At 51.9% G+C, this 16,191-nt stretch overlaps 1 protein-coding gene across 5 annotated transcripts in view; it reads right to left on the reverse strand.

Annotated features, from left to right (window-relative positions):
- The window catches only part of crybg1a (crystallin beta-gamma domain containing 1a), a 67,751-nt gene that overhangs the window by 24,143 nt on the left and 27,417 nt on the right, over positions 1–16,191 (reverse strand). The window contains exons 3-6 of one of the 5 annotated variants that reach the window (XM_064300956.1): positions 8,770–9,863; positions 4,643–6,606; positions 3,425–4,612; positions 1,554–3,346 (exon numbers count right to left, since the gene is read on the reverse strand). In XM_064300956.1, the coding sequence (XP_064157026.1) occupies positions 1,554–3,346; positions 3,425–4,612; positions 4,643–6,606; positions 8,770–9,863 (6,039 nt within the window). Of the gene's footprint in view, positions 1–1,553; positions 4,613–4,642; positions 6,607–7,820; positions 8,250–8,769; positions 9,864–11,220; positions 11,352–16,191 lie in introns of those variants that run through there. The other 4 variants (XM_064300967.1, XM_064300946.1, XM_064300937.1 and 1 more) reach the window with 4 other exon arrangements.

A 16,191-nucleotide genomic window follows, 5' to 3' on the forward strand; every position in this document is an offset into this window, starting at 1 on the left:
CAGGCCAACCACTGTCCCGTAGAATTGCTAAAGCAATAACGAAGGTTAAAGGCATACTATAGAGAATTTTCACCTTTAAAATCTTATAGAATAACCATGCTCAGTCACATCTACGAAGCGCTGGCAATCTCTGTTTTTGCGCACATTTGCCACATTTGACAGACAAGCGAAACTACAAGCCGACCGGGGCTCGTCCAGAAACCAGCGAGCCAGCCTTTGGAATTGCTTTTTCCTCAATGGTGACAACTATCGGAAAAAACTGAGATATAAAAGTAAAAAATGTTATTAAAAAAAACTGATATCAAATATGAAAATGGAGATGAGTGGACAGGGTTGAGGAAAAAGAGGTTACTTATTTGACTGTAAACACAGGACCACAGCAAGGCTAAAAATCCTGCATAACGTGCCTCCGGCTGTTGTTATTTCTCTCCGACTCATTACACAAATGGCGGGAACGCCCTCAGCAAGCAGCGCACAGAGAGAGAGAGGCCACAGAGTGACACTCGTCTTTCAGGGAAGGACTTTCTTCCCTTTCTTTCCTTCCTTCTCTCCATCCTCGCCTTGACTTGCATCGTGCTCGTCGGCAGAATCGTGCAAGACGACACAACGGCGAAGAGACCGGGAGTTCAAAGCTTTTGTTCAATTATGTGTTATTATGTGGTTTTTTTTTTTTACTGGCGGTAACACCTGAGAGATGCACGGCTGCCTGCGTTTCAGAGCGCTGGAGCTCCACAGAAGGGCCCTCGGGAGGGGAGGCCAGGATTAGTCTCGCTCATCTGGGCTACAGTCGGCAACAACACCCCCCCCCCCTCCGGCTCTAAAATTCCTGCCATTGTTAGGATGAATCGCTCTCTTTTTCACCAGTAAAAACAGTGGTGGGGCGTGGACAGAGTTCAGTTAAAACAGCGCCCTGTCCTGACCAGGCCTGCTGAGCCATTTTAAAACAGATGGAGAGAGAGGGGGAGGGAGGGAAGGAGAAACAGAGAGGGGGAGAAAGAGAGAGAGAGAGAGAGAGAGAGAGAGGGAAAGGGGGAGAGAGAGAGAGAGAGGAGGAGGGAGATATAGTCGGAGATGATTGGCTTTGCCTTTTCAAACAAAGTTTACCGTCTCTCTAAACAAACAAGAAAGAGAAGCCTGCACCACTGACCCATCCCAAAGGTCTGATGCTCTCAGGAGATCAAACTAGGTAAATATTTATTGAACTTTCAAAACACAGAAAACAACCAAACACAGATACTACGTCAAAATCACTGCCTGGCTAGAATTTTGTGAGGCGTTCTTTTTTTAGGCTAGGGATGGTGTGGGGAACCCTGTTACCCTGGAATAAATAGACTGGTACTCCAAAGCTGGTTAATTAGCTAATTACACAAAAATTTCACATAGGGACACAAGTACAGCTTTCAGTTACCATTCATGACCGTAGATCTTGTTGCCAAAATGACAGATTGCATTCACACCTGGGCTAGTTAAACAGTAAAGGAGTTGGGCTAAAATTCAGAAACGAATGCGGTTTTCTCTGAGTGGGGTTCCCCAGCCCTGATTTAGGGGCTTACCTTGGGGTACATTGCAGGTGGAATAGGCTGAGGCGGCGCCAGCTTGGGGGAATCACAAATGTCCAGCGGCCCACCCGGGACAGGCTGAGGGGTGGAGACGATGTCACCCTGGTCCATGCCGGGGGCTGGGGATCCTGCCACAGCCCAGGTCCGTTGTTCGGCCCCCGGGCTCCTCTCTTCTGCCCCATCCTGGGACAGGAACTTCTCCAGAAAATCCGGAAGCTTCACAGCAGCGAAGGAAGGCACCGGTGGTGTGTCCTGGGCAGGTGTGGGGCCGGAGTTGGCCAGGATCAGCTGGTCCGTTGCACCCGGTATGGCCCCGCCCATAATCCCGCCCACCCCTGAGGGTACTGGGAGAGGTGGCGGGGGCAGCAAGCCCTGCTTTCCTGGGGCAGGCGGTTTTGGGATCGCCGGCAGTTCCTGCGGTCTGGTCGGTGAAGCAGCTGACTCGTGGTTTGGCTTCCGGGACGTCCTGGAGAAATCCATGAGACTAGAGAGTACCGAACTCTTCCCCAGACGTTCCGAAACCTTCTCCGTCGCTCCTGCCTCTGCCTCCCCATCTTCCTCCACAACCTCTTCCTCTTTCTCGCGGAAACTCGGGCCCTCCCTGCGGCGATCGATGGACAGTGCTTTGAACAGCATGCTTTTCTCCGTGCCGGTCCTTATGGGCTGAATTTTGGACTTGGCTTCCTCGCTCTTCCGCTTCATGAACATGGCCGGCGACGGGTCCTTGGGGCCCGTCACCTTGCGCCGGCCAAACTCGAACTGGGCAGGGTCGAAGGTCTTCTCGAAGCGGTCCTCCTTGATTGGGGGCAGGATGGAGGAGGGCTTGGGGTGCCCTTGCCCCTGCCTTTTCATGGGCAGCTGGAACGGGAGGCCCATGAACCTGACGTTCTTGATGAAGTCCTGGAACTCGGCAGAAGGTTCCTCGGAGTCGTCCTCGCTGGCCGAGGAGACCAGCTTCCTGTCCGCTCTGCCCCGGGCACCGGCACCACCGCTGGGCTTCCCGCGGAACCTCTGGTCCACGTCAAGCCAACTGGAGGGCCCTTCCTGCCTCCCTGGGAGCCCGCGAGAGGGACCAGGGAGTTCACAAAACACGGGCTGCTCCGGAGCGGCCGAACCATCCGGCACCCGTTTCGGGCCTTTAAGCGGGTCGGTAGATGATGTCAGACTCCCGTTCAGAGCACCTGTCTCAGACTTGCCCAGCGACCCCTTTAAGGCTGGAGATGGCTGCTTCGGCATAGCCTGCCCGGTGGTGACGGGAGCCGTGCGTCTATCCTTGGCTTCTCTCCGTTTGCTCGCCAAGCTTTTCTTCTCTTCCTCCCGTCTCGCGGGTACACAGCCCCCCACAGGCAGGGGAGGCTCCGCCTGCGGAAAGGCCAGCCCATTCAGAGTCGGCTCCCCTGTGGACGGGGCCACCTTGGGGACACCATCCGGCAGCTTCCCTGTCTTATCCTTGATCTTCGCTGCCTTGGGGGAACTGCCGGGTGCAGCAGTGGGTGGGGCAGTGGCATGAATGGGTGGGGACGGGGCCGCTGGAGGCAGTGCTTGGGCAGCTGTGGCTGGGGCTGGGGCAGTTGTAGGTGGGGCTCGGGTATCAGTGGGTGGGGCTTCGGTAGCAGTAGTTGGGGCTGCTGTAGCCGTAGGTAGGGCTTGGGCATCAGTGGGTGGGGCTTCGATAGCAGTGGTTGGGGCTGATGTAGCCGCTGGTGGGGCTTGCATAGCAATTGGCAGGGCTGATAAAGTTGCAGGTGGAGCTTTGGCAGCAGTAGGTGGGGCCGATACAGTTGTTGGTTGAACTTTAGAAGCAGTGGGTGGGGCTGATGTAGTTGTAGCTTGGGTAGCAGTAGGTTGGTCTTTGGTAGCTGTAGGTGGGGCTTTAGTAGCAGTGGGTGGGGCTGATGTAGTTGTAGCTGTAGCTTGGGTAGCAGTAGGTTGGTCTTTGGTAGCTGTGGGTGGGGCTTTAGTAGCAGTGGGTGGGGTTGACGCATCTGTAATCGGGGCTTGAGTAGTAGGGGGCAGGGCCGATGTAGCAGTAGGAGGGGCTTGGCTAGCAGTGGGTGGGGCTGGCTCTGACGGTTTAGTTTCATTCTGCAGCATTTTCTGCTCAGCATTCTGGGAATGAGTCGCAGGTGCCTGTGCTTGCTCTCTGGTCTTCGCTGGCTCCTTAGCGACAGCTAGACTGTTCTTCTCACTGTCCATGCCGTTTTCTACAGGCCCCACCTCCCTGACAGGCTCATCCACCAGGCTGGATTCTGGCTCCTTGGATGCTACGGAAGCTGCAACCACAGGTTTATCAGCAGGTTGAACTGCAGGTTTATCAGCAGGTTGAACTGCCGGTTTATCAGCAGGTGTTGGGGCCGGTGTAACTGTAGGTTTATCAGCAGGTGTTGGGGCAGGTGTAACTGTAGGTTTATCAGCAGGTGTTGGGGCAGGTGTAACTGTAGGTTTATCAGCAGGTGTTGGGGTAGGTGTAACTGTAGGTTTATCAGCAGGTGTTGGGGTAGGTGTAACTGTAGGTTTATCAGCAGGTGTTGGGGCAGGTGTAACTGTAGGTTTATCAGCAGGTGTTGGGGTAGGTGTAACTGTAGGTTTATCAGCAGGTGTTGGGGCAGGTGTAACTGTAGGTTTATCAGCAGGTGTTGGGGTAGGTGTAACTGTAGGTTTATCAGCAGGTGTTGGGGTAGGTGTAACTGTAGGTTTAACAGCAGGTGTTGAGGCAGGTGTTAGGGCAGGTTTATCAGCAGGTGTTGGGGCCGGTGTAACTGTAGGTTTATCAGCAGGTGTTGGGGTAGGTGTAACTGTAGGTTTATCAGCAGATGTTGGGGTAGGTGTAACTGTAGGTTTAACAGCAGGTGTTGAGGCAGGTGTTAGGGCAGGTTTATCAGCAGATGTTGGGGCAGGTGTAACTGTAGGTTTATTAGCAGGTGTTGGGGCAGGTTTAACAGCAGGTGTTGAGGCAGCTGTGTCTCCAGGTCTTGAGGCAGGTGTTAGGGCAGGTTTAACAGCACGTATTGGGGCAGGTGCCTCTGCAGGAGTTGGAGCTGGTGTACTGGCAGGTGCTGGGGCAGTTGTTGGGGTAGGAACAGATGTACCAGCAGGTGTTGGGGCAGGTTTATCAGCAGGTGGTGGTGCTGCAGGTGTAACTGTAGGTTTATCAGCAGGTGTTGGGGCAGGTGTAACTGCAGGTGTTGGGGCAGGTGTTGGAGCTGCTGTATTGGCAGGTGCTGGGGCAGTTGTTGGGGTAGGAACTGATGTATCTGCAGGTGTTGGGGCAGGTGCCTTTGCAGTCGTTGGGGCAGGTTTAACAGCAGGTGTTGGGGCAGGTGCCTCTGCAGTTGTTGGGGCAGGTGTATCCGCAGGTGTTGGGGCAGGTTTAACAACAGGTGTTGGGGCAGGTGCCTCTGCAGTTGTTGGTGCAGGTGTATCTGCAGGTGTTGGAGCTGGTGTACTGGCAGGTGCTGGGGCAGTTGTTGGGGTAGGAACAGATGTATCTGCAGGTGTTGGGGTAGGTGCCTCTGCAGGTGTTGGGGCAGGTTTAACAGCAGGTGTTGGGGCAGGTGTATCTGCAGGTGTTGGGGCAGGTGTTGGAGCTGCTGTATTGGCAGGTGCTGGGGCAGTTGTTGGGGTAGCAACAGATGTATCTGCAGGTGTTGGGGCAGGTTTAACAGCAGGTGTTGGGGTAGGTGCCTCTGCAGGTGTTGGGGCAGGTTTAACAGCAGGTGTTGGGGCAGGTGCCTCAGCGGTTGTTGGGGCAGGGATCTGTTCTGCTGGTCTGGCCTGCACAGGGGGCCTCTCCTCTGTCTGTGAGACCTTCTCACCTGCCGTTTTACCGCCCGGAGCGGGCAGAGACCTCCCCCCCCCTGCCGCTGCGCTCCGGGCCTCAGCCTGGGGGGCGTCCGCGCCAGAAGCCGCCGGACCAGCGCCGTCAACGGCCGCGGCAGGCTGGCCGTCAGCCGTCTTTCCCGCCTGCTTCTTGGGTCTCGGTTTCGGGGGGCTCCTGTGACTGGGCATGGGCAGTTTGCTCCCGCCCTGCGCCCCGCCCTGCGCCCCGCCATCGCTCGCGTCTCTCCCCGGGATCTTGGTCGGGCTCTCCGGCGAGGCGCCTTTACCGGGCTTCCCGCCGTCGCCCTGCGCTTTCAGCGCCTTCGGCGGCGACTCCTTGCCGCTGGGCCTCCTCAGCCTGCTGTCCGGCTGGGAGGGCGACGCGGGCGGAGCCGTGTCCGTGGCGACGATGACGACGACTTCCTCGCTGGACGGCTGTTTGGCGGGCTGCGCCGGAGACGGGCGGGGCAGCCTGGTGCCCGCCTGCGGCCCTTCGGCCGGGTCCTTGGCGGGGCTCGTCGGCGAGTCGACGGTCGGCGGCTTCGCCGCGGCGTCGCCGGGTTTCACCGGGCTCGGCAGGGCGGAGGGGGCTTTGTTTTTCCCCGAGCGGGATCTCCTGGTGGAGGAAGGGGCGCCGTCGGCGACTTTGGGCAGTCTGCTCCGGGGGGAGTGGCTGCTCTCGCCCTGCACCGGCGCTTGTTTTTTTCCGTCCATCCCGCCGGCCGAGATGGGGTCGTTGTCGGCGGGGCCCTTCTCCGTGCCGGGCGAGGTCACCGTAGGACTGGTCACCGTGGGGCTGGTCACCGTGGGGCTGGTCACCGTAGGACTGGTCACCGTGGGTCTGGTCACCGTAGGACTGGTCACCGTAGGACTGGTCACCGTGTGGCTGGTCACCGACAAGGTTTTCAGCTTTATCTCCACATTGGCCTTCTTGGGGATTTTGGACTTGAGGGTGTCGGGGCCTTTATCCACCGGCTCTGGGGACGGGGGAGGAGGGGGCGTTCGGGCCACGCCCTCCTGCTTCCTGCCCTGAACCTCTGTGCCGTTCACCACGCGACTTTCCGCCGGAGCCTTCGAACTTGCGCTTCCCGCTCGGGCCTTAGGGGGGCGCTGTGGAGACCGCGGGGAGACGGGACTGGCGGGGCTAATGGGCGAAGCTTTCTCTGCGGATCTGCTCCTTGAGGGTGGCTGCTTCTTCATCCCTAAACTCACCTTCACGTTCGCCAGCCTGTTGTGGAGGAGAAGAAAGGACAAAAGCAAATACAACATTCAAGGCACATTCTACCATCATATTCTGGTCTAAAAATGCACGCGAGATACCAGCTTTACATTCATCAATTCAATTTCAGTTGAGTTCAGTTTTATTTGTATAGCGCTTTTTACAGCTTTTAGCTGTCACAAAAACGCTTCACGGAGTAGCATGGCAAGACAGAGAAAAAAGAGCAAACAGAGCAAACACCAGCGCCGAACCCCCAAATAGCAAGCACAGGAGGTAAAAAAAAAAACTCCCCAGTGGGGTGAAAAAATCTCAAACGATGGCGAGAAAAAACTCCCCAATGGGAAGAAATCTTGGGAGGAAAACATCAAAGCTTCCCATCTCCTCCACTAACAGCGCAACCGAAATGGCTGTGATCCCTCAGCACAGGAATGAAATCGAGACTGTTTTCCTGAAAAGAAACAGGGCATCGCCGGAGCTCGCTCTCTCAATCTGCTGTAGTTTAAAGTTAAGTTAAGTTTCTAAAGAAAGACATTTTTACATTGCTCCGGCCATGGCGGGGGCCATTTCTGCGAACGATTCACAGATGGTCCGCGGGCTTTCGTTTTGATGGCAGAGTTTGCTCACGGTGCTCAAGGGTTAAAAAACTCCCTGCGAGCCAGCGCACTTTGACTCCCCGCCAGAGAGGCAGCCAGCCAGCCGGGCGGGCGGGCGGGGCCAGGGGTGGAGGTGGGGGTGCGGGTGCGGGAGGGGGCGGAGTTTGGTGGGGTGAAGAGAAAGACTTCACAGGGGGGTGCGAAAAGCAATCAGGATCTGGGTCACGGGCAGGGAGGGGTTTTCTTTCATTTCCAGGGCAAATATTAACCCTGCGACTCCCGTCTTCCCCTGCGCGCAGGGGAGAGCAGGACGACAGAAACGCAGACCGTGATCGCCGTACGGACCGGAGCACACGCCTTTGTGTAACACAGAAACAACAGCCAATAAACCGCTGAGGTTTTAAAAACAAGCACACGTACATGCATGCACGCGCGCGCGCACACACACACACACACGCGCGCGCGCACACACATTCAGATCATTCATCATTAGTCAACCGTAACTGAACAGTACATTTTTCCCCACGTTTTCTCCTCTGCAAAACACAAAACTTTTACTTGCTAAACCACCGCACGGACAGACCTTTTGAATCCAAGGCGTTTAAAAATATATAGTTAATCATTGTTTACCTGCAGCCAGCGAAGAAGATGCCACACACTCCATTTTCGAAGCGTTGGTCCAGAAAGAATATATAACAGGAGTGAGTTGTTTTTTTTTTGTTTTTAGACAAAAAAAAGAAAACCTTAGCAATGCTGGTCGTCCCAGAGAAGGTACAGCTACTAAGCAGCTAAAATAGAGAACTGGAGGATTTTTCCAGAAGGGGGAACGGTCAGTGGTGGAAAATCTGAGAAATATCAGACTGGTTAAATCTGAACTCCGCCTGCATTTCTGGCTCTCTCCTGCTATATGTGGGGAAAGATACCTCTGCCCTGAACAGAAAGAGCAGTACGGAACTCACATGAGTCACCAATGCAGAACAGAGCAAAAAGAACAGTAAAGAACTCACACATGAGTCACCAACGAGGAAGGGAATGCTCAGAAACCTCAGCCACCCAACGGAAAACTCCCTTAAGACACACATTCCCCCACATCCTAAACATGCGTCCCATGTGCGCTCGACTACACAGAAAACTGAAACTGTAAACCCAGCGAAGGAAAATGATTAGGTGGCATACATTCCGTGGACTGCTCCAAGGAATTTAGCAGCTCACCGCCAAGGTAACCATGTGTGTGTGTGTGCGTGTGTGTGTGTGTGTGTGTGTGTGTGTATGTGTGTGTGTGAGTGTATGTGTGTGAGTGTGAGTGTATGTGTGAGTGTGTGTGTGAGCATGTGTGTGCCTGTGTATATGTGTGAGTGTATGTGTGAGCATGTGTGTGTGTGTGAGTGTGAGTGTGCAAGTGAGTGAGTGAGTGTGTGTGTGTAAGTGTGTGAGTGAGTGTGTGTGTGAGTGCAAGTATGTGTGTGTGCAAATGAGTGTGTGTGGAAGTGAGAGTATGTGTATGTGTGTATTGTATGTGTGTGTGTGTGTGTACGAGTACGTGTGTGTGTACGAGTAATCGTGTGCGAGTCTTACTCACAGTTTAGCCTCTGGCCTCTGCGGGGCCTTGTCGCTGGGGGTGCTGGTTTTCTCGGGGGCGCTGGTTTTTTGGGGGGTGGGCTCGGCGTTCAGGCTCAGGCTCTTGGTGAAGGTGTGCTCCGTTTTGGAGATTTTGATGCTCCTGCGCTTGTGTTCCGGCCTGACTTCCTGCCGCGCCGCCATGTCGGTCTCCACGGAGACGGGCTGGGCTGGCGGCTCGCCAACGGGAGCGGGAGCAGCTTCGGGCTCGGGCGGCGGCCCCCCCTCCGACCCGCCCAGGTGCGTCTCCACCCACAGCAGGTGGGGGCTCACGGGCACTTCGTCTGCGGCGGGCGGAGCCGGGCTGGAGCGGCCATTAGTGGGCGTGGCCTCCCCCGAGCTGGTGTTCTCCGGCGAGGGGCGCACCCACACCGGCGGCCCGCCGTCCTCGGAGCAGGACTGCGAGCGCAGCGACGCACCCCCGAGGGGCGTGGTCTTCACAAAAAACTTGGCGTCCAGCGGCTCCACCAAGTCCCAGCTGGTCGGCCTGGCCTTGCTCACCACCTCGAAGTTCCGCTTGACGGTGGAGCAGACGAGGGGCTGTCTGCGCGGGCCGCTGTCTCCTCCCTCCCCCACCACCGCGTTCACGCTGGTCTCCTCCAGGTACGCCTGCAGCTTCCGGCACACCCCCCCCAAAACCACATCCGGCGACTTCACCTCCCCGGGACTCCTCCCCTCTTCCCCGCCGGCCCCGTCGGCCCCGCCCCCGACCCGCTCCTGAGACCCCGCCTCCTTCACGCTGCCCCGCCCGCTGCTGTCGCTGTCGGCGAATGGGATGCCTTCGCCGTCCAGCAGCGAGACGACGCTGCGCGTGCCGGGGCTACCCTGGGGCCGCTCCGTCCGCAGCTCCGGCAGGGACACCCCCACCCCCAACCCCACGCCGTCCCGAACCCCCCGCGGGCTGCCCGTGGGGGTGCTCGGCCACTCCTCCTCCGTCGGGGACGTCGGGGGCGTGGCCTCCTCCTTGGATTCGGAGTGACCCTTGCTGCTTTTCCGTCGCTTGCTGCTGAAGAAGCTGCCGATGCGCACAAACACGCCGGGTTTGTCCTCAGAGCTCTGCCGGGAAAAAAAATAGAAAGAGCCGCGCGTTATTCACGCGCACCGGAGCCGTCTGAAAAAAAAAAAAAAAAAAACGATACCGTCTCCAAGGAGCACAAAATAATCAAACCGTCTCTAAGTAACATAATGAGAGACAGTCGTCTTTTGGCAGAAGATCTCTTTGGAAAAGATCTCTCTCTGCCCCAGGGACATCCAAAGGGATTTCAATTAGCGAAACCGTAGATCATTACGCATGATTCAGTGCGATTGTTTCCAGGTGATAAGGGTTTTAAAACTACTTCCAAGTTAAACTCAACAGTACATCTGAAAAACATATTATCTTTGCATCAGCTTTGCATCGTGCAAATACGCATTCAAAACTACACATAATTAACTATGCAGTAGTAACCCACACTAAATTTGAAAAACTCCTGTAACTGTAGAAGAAAGTTTCCCATGAAGCAAAACTGGAACACTTTGAAACAAATCTTTCATTTGGTTTCGTTGTAATATGAAAATGTTAGGAAAAAGTAGTTTCTTTGTCTACTATTCTCTAGACATGCACATGTTCACAAATGTTTCATTTACAATGTCTTATAAAAACATATAAGCTGGAAATCCATTACGTGTAAAAACACTGGGATCAAATCAAATCACTCATGGAAGCTACTTGCAAAAATAGTCCTAAACTACACACGTAACATAAAATTAAACCGCAAATAACTCACAACAAACAAATCTCCTGTCGCTGAGAATACTAGAGTCCTGGGCCGCTGTAGTTGCTATAAAATGTCCTGCTCCCGGGAAATTTTACAGGTTCCGTTGAGTTGAGCAAAATACCCTCGGTTTCCTTATATCTGCATTAAAGGACAAGCTCGCCTTCCGCAGCGAGCGCTGGAAACAGACACTCACATTAGAATAACCGGCCCGGGGCGGGCACAGGTAAGTCTGAAAGCGGAGCACCAGACTCGCGGGAAAACAATCGGGTTGGCGCACCTGGGATGGTGACGTAGCGGCCGTCTTGTGTTACATGAAGCCCGGCAAGGTTTTCAAGGGCGAATCAGATTGAAATATCCAGGTGTACCGAGACCACAGAGTGTATACAACAGAGTGATTAAAACAGCGTGTAAATGTCAGAAAAGAAGACGTCGCGTGAGTTTATTACCTAAATAATATGTCGCTGAGCCGACAAAGTTGCATTTTTTAAAGAAAACTTTAGAAAGTAAGTCCTTCCTTATTCTAAAATATCGCACACCCAGTGTGCATACAGTTTCACAACACTCCGCAGCATCTCGGGTTCGAACAGGACCGACCAAAACAGCGCGCTATTAATTTAGTTTAAAATACGACGTCGCGATAATAATCACTCTCTTACCATGTTCTCTCTCTGGGCTATCTCAAACCATTCAACGGTTCCAACAAGTCGTTCGGGGGGGGAACCGATCCCCAGCAGCGACGAAAGAACGGGAGCAGAGCTGCTTATCTGGAGCACCACACGTTGTCAGGTATACGACAGTAACTGTAGTGGACACACGGTTAAGTTACAGCTGTATATGGCAAATTATCCTAAAAGTTTTTTGGCTGAGAAGATAAAATCTCTACCATAACGTCAGCCGGGATGCGCTCGCAGGAGAACAGGTGTCTCCGTCAGAATTTGTGTCTGTCTCGAGCTCTGGATTCCATGAACGCCGCAGGTACAGGTACAGCACATAGGTTGTTGGGCAACGCCGTTCACGCGGCACACATACATGCCTGAATTATTTATCTTGGTGCAGAAACGACCACACCCTCCCTTTCATTAACATTATGAAGCCAGAGTAACTCTTCAGACAGAAGGCCCCATTAAAATTAAATGCGCGCGATTATACGCCATAAAAAAATCATGCATATTCGGGAAAATGTGCACAAGCACATGCAAACAAATGCAAATGAATGGAAATTATATTGACCACAAGACTACACTTTCAAATAAATATTTTTTTTTAAATGTGACATGAAAACTCCCTAAAATCTGAAAAATAAAATATAGACAAAATTCATGCAAACCACTAAAAGAGATTACAGCTGCATTGGGGACAACTTTCTACAGGCCAGCCTAGCTAAGAGATGGGTTTACAGTAATGTGTACTGAAGACTTCTGTATTTGCTCTGAAAACACAAAATAAACGGCATTTATAGAAGCATTTAAATTCAATAACTCTTTTTTGGTCACAGCCAAGGTCCCTGGCTCTCTCTCTATTTATAAGGTCACATTTTAACTAATTAATCAACCACCCAAACCATTATATCAACAAAAAAGCCCTGTCTACTTACAGTATGCTCACTGGATTGTCTATGCCATTCCCAGCGAATGCATTGATTCTATTCAGTGAACTCTGGAACAGTCCCCTTTCACCACCTTTAAAAGCCTCTTCAAAGTCTCTTTAAAGTGAGTTTTTGTCCTCTGCACTTGGCAGATTTCCTAACTAGACTGGCACTTTCTCACAGGCCGATATTCAACAGCTTTCATCCAACAGCAATGGGCCTGGAAACTGAATATGAGTAACACATTTAACCCTTTAAAGGTGTCAGGCCACAAATGTGCGATAAGAATGTTCATAACTGAAAATTCTAAGGCTGATGTCACAATCACTGCTGGTAACTGAAAGCGGCGGAGTTCTAGAACACTGAATTTTGAAAAACAAAAACAAAACAAAACAAAAAAAAAAACATTCCAAAAACCCCACACTTTCAAATGGTTTTTAAGCAAGGAGGACAGAGCACTTTTGGTTTCACTTCCTAACTAAATGCAGCACTCTTCAAAGATGCTGCAGAGGAATGGAACGGGGGAAAAAAGCACTGTATCGTCACACTTTCGTAGATTTGAATCTCAAAGCTAAGGACACGGTTCATGGGCTAAGACATTGTGCCCCGTATGTATAATGTGCTCATGAAACTGTAACACAAGGGAAAATACATCATGTACAGTATCCACAGCACATCCTTACTGTAAAATGGCACTCGTAAAAGCCTGCTTAAGATATGCATTATGAACGAGAGAAACAGTGCAGTCCCACTGCGTAAAATGCAGCCCTCTCTGTAATAATGAACATCTCTGCAGCTTCCTGTCACTTCTCAGTGAGTGGGTACTGATGCTGAACCAGGGGCCAGGTGTGTTGTGCAGCCGAGCCCCTGAGATGGATACAGTGCATTTTCACACAAACAGGTCTCTATTATCCTCTGTGACAAAGCCAGCACCTGAAACAAGGCGACGCCCACATTCTCAACATACGCTCGGCTTAAAGGGACGGGAGCAATTTGTACACAAAAGGTCAGTATGTTCCGATTCAAGCAGGATGTTCGCTTGAGAACAGGTATTTGTTCCGTTTGAACGAACACTCTTTGTGTTTTTAGAGCTGTGAGCATACAGCTGTTCCCTTGTGGAAAATACAGTTTTATGTGCGACACTTAAATATACACAAATATATGAGTACAACAATAGCAAAAAGGTTTATTGAGAAATTTTGACCTGTTCCTGCTAAAAAATAGATGACTCGTAGTTAATTAACTGTTACCACAACAGCTCTATTCATGTCTTTCAGAGTTCAATGGTTAACAGAACAGCTGTTCATGTTTCAGTGTTCCTCTGTTATCACAATATCTATTCATGTGTTTCAGTGTTCCACAGTTACCACGGCAGCAATTCCTATGTCTCAGTGTTCCATAGTTACCACGGCAGCAATTCATGTGTCTCAGTGTTCCATAGTTACCACGGCAGCAATTCATGTGTCTCAGTGTTCCATAGTTACCATGGCAGCAATTCATGTGTCTCAGTGTTTCATAGTTATCATGGCAACAATTAATGCATTTCTGCAGTTACAACAGCATTATAGTGAACAACAGGGCTTCTCATCAGCCTCCAGCCCCCTAATCTCTCCCGCCCCACCAGGACCAAATACAGCACCCTGTGGACGTGGGCCAGGCTGGTTAGCTGGTCTAGCGTCAGTGGGAAGGAGAGAAAACGTACAGAGACCTCTGAATCACAGGTGTGGTCGGCTTTTCCCCCTTAACCCTTTTCCCCGTGGACTGGACATCGGATCACGGCGGGGCCGTTTCCCTGGCTGTTATATCGCAGGCTGAATGGCAGGATTTTAACCTTAAAGCGATCTGGTTTCCCCCCAGACGAAAGACCAGGTCAGTAAGTATAGCGCAGTCTCTTTCACCAAACAGAAAACTGACATAAAACATTCATAAGCCACTGTCACAGGACCTGCGAGCGCACGCTAGCGTGCCGCTTCTCTGTGAGAGCGTGAGTGTGCTGCCCTCTTCTGGCTAAATCTCTTCATGACACCCCACAAGAGCCGGCCTACTCAACATGGTTTGTTTTGAAATCAACCAACCGACAAACCAATCGATCATTCGATCGATCAATCAATCAACCAAACAAGCAATCAACTTCACAGTGAGGAGGCAGCAGAGAGCATCGAGCCACAGGGGTGTGACCCTAAATTACAGCATAGAGGGAGTCTCTCTGCGGACGTACACAAAAGAGAGAGAAGAGTTCCAAGGCCCTATTCTCAGATTAGGTGTCCATTACAAAGCCTTTATTAAATTGGCAAATCCACAAAGGGGAAGGAAAGGGGGGGGGGACACACGTGTAAAAACAAGTAAGTAGGCCGTCATATTGAAGGACTGTCAAATGCAGGCTTGTACCCACGTGTAGCAGCAAAAACAGTCTTCCTCCGGGCGTCGCAGCGAAGGAGATAAATATTATTTCACCATCAATAAAGAGAAATTCAAGCTCCTCACAAAGCCAGCTGCCTCATGACGCACCTTTGACTGTTCAGCCTGACCCATGTTATGGTGCAACACGCGACTCTTATGGTGCAACACGTGATTCAACCCAGGAATATGATGCTAATCTACCAGGGGTGATGGTGTTAATTTACCAGCAAATGTGATGTTTCTGTGTACGTATGTACCCACTCACACATGTACACACATACACGCATACAGATAATAGGCTATTATGACATTATAATATAACACAATATACAATACAAATACAAAACAGTTTTTATCCATGCTAACGTAAATGTATTTATAAATGAAATGAACAACTTCGTACCAAAACACTCCCTCACAGCTCATAAAAAATGTAGCGTCAGCCCGTTTTGTCTGAGCCGGAACTGGTCTGGCAACCGGCCGAGCTGAGGCCCCGCCCCCTCCGCCCCACCAAGCCCCGCCCACCGGCTCCCCGCCATCCGACTCATCAAACGCCGCCGCAGCCCTCGGCGAATCACAGCAGCCGAACCTGGGTGATTGACCGCCGCCCCTAGGGGTGACAGTGAAATCGTGTTGGGCAGGTTCCCCTGATCTGTCAATCTGAGGAACGATGTCACTTCCTCTGTCCACAAAAAAAAAAAAAGTAAAATCCTGAGAAGTGGGCGGGGCCACCGTGCCTAGGCTTCGCCCTGATGATGTCACAGACAGACACGATACATAATACGGACTACCTCTTTCCTGTACCTACCTCCCTCCCGCCGGCGGCCCACAGTCAATCAACATTTACCCTTAACTTAAACCTGCAGCTGGAACAGCAAGCGCGAGCAGTTATTCCAGAATTATCTGAACTCTGCAAACTCTACCCGTGCAGATAAAGATGCATCATTTGCATTTAACTACGAGGTAAAGCTGAGGATGAGTTCTGACTGAAACCAGGCCTTCGCCGACAGCCACCCATTTGCATATTTCTGGAACCGCCCTTTTCAAGCAACATGGGTCATTTCTGACCGCCGACAGAACAATGAACGCCTGTGTTTCAACTGAGATTACAACTGCGAATCGGGAAAACTCAAACCAAATGCAGCACAGGCAGCGTATGTCACTCGAACGGAGATCGGTTCGGGGTAAAGAAGGCCGAGAAGACGACCTCAGAATGTTTTTTTTTTCGGGAGAAATTTAGTTCAGTTTCAGAGCTGCGCTAACAGCTGGCTTAGCCTCCGGGACTCAACATGCCACAGCTTGGCTCTGGAGTTAAAGACGAGACGGGTCTGCTCGACCAGCTCCTCACTCTGTTACGATAACAGTCATTTGACACACTTCCCCTTCCATGAAAACTGCGTAGCTTTTGCGCTGCAACATTCTCTCACGTTTCATGAGGAATCCTCGTACTTGTCAGTGTGTTGTGAATTAGGTTTAAGGATTGAAGGTTTAAGGTTTAGTGCACTGACTTACGCACTGGCCTACACAGTAAATAACACACTGGCCTACACAGTAACTTACACACTGGCCTACACAGTAACTTACACACTGGCCTACACAGTAAATTACACACTGGCCTACACAGTAAATAACACATTGGCCT

Source organism: Anguilla rostrata, chromosome 1 (assembly GCF_018555375.3).
Source record: "Anguilla rostrata isolate EN2019 chromosome 1, ASM1855537v3, whole genome shotgun sequence".
NCBI classification, from domain to species: Eukaryota; Metazoa; Chordata; class Actinopteri; order Anguilliformes; family Anguillidae; genus Anguilla; species Anguilla rostrata.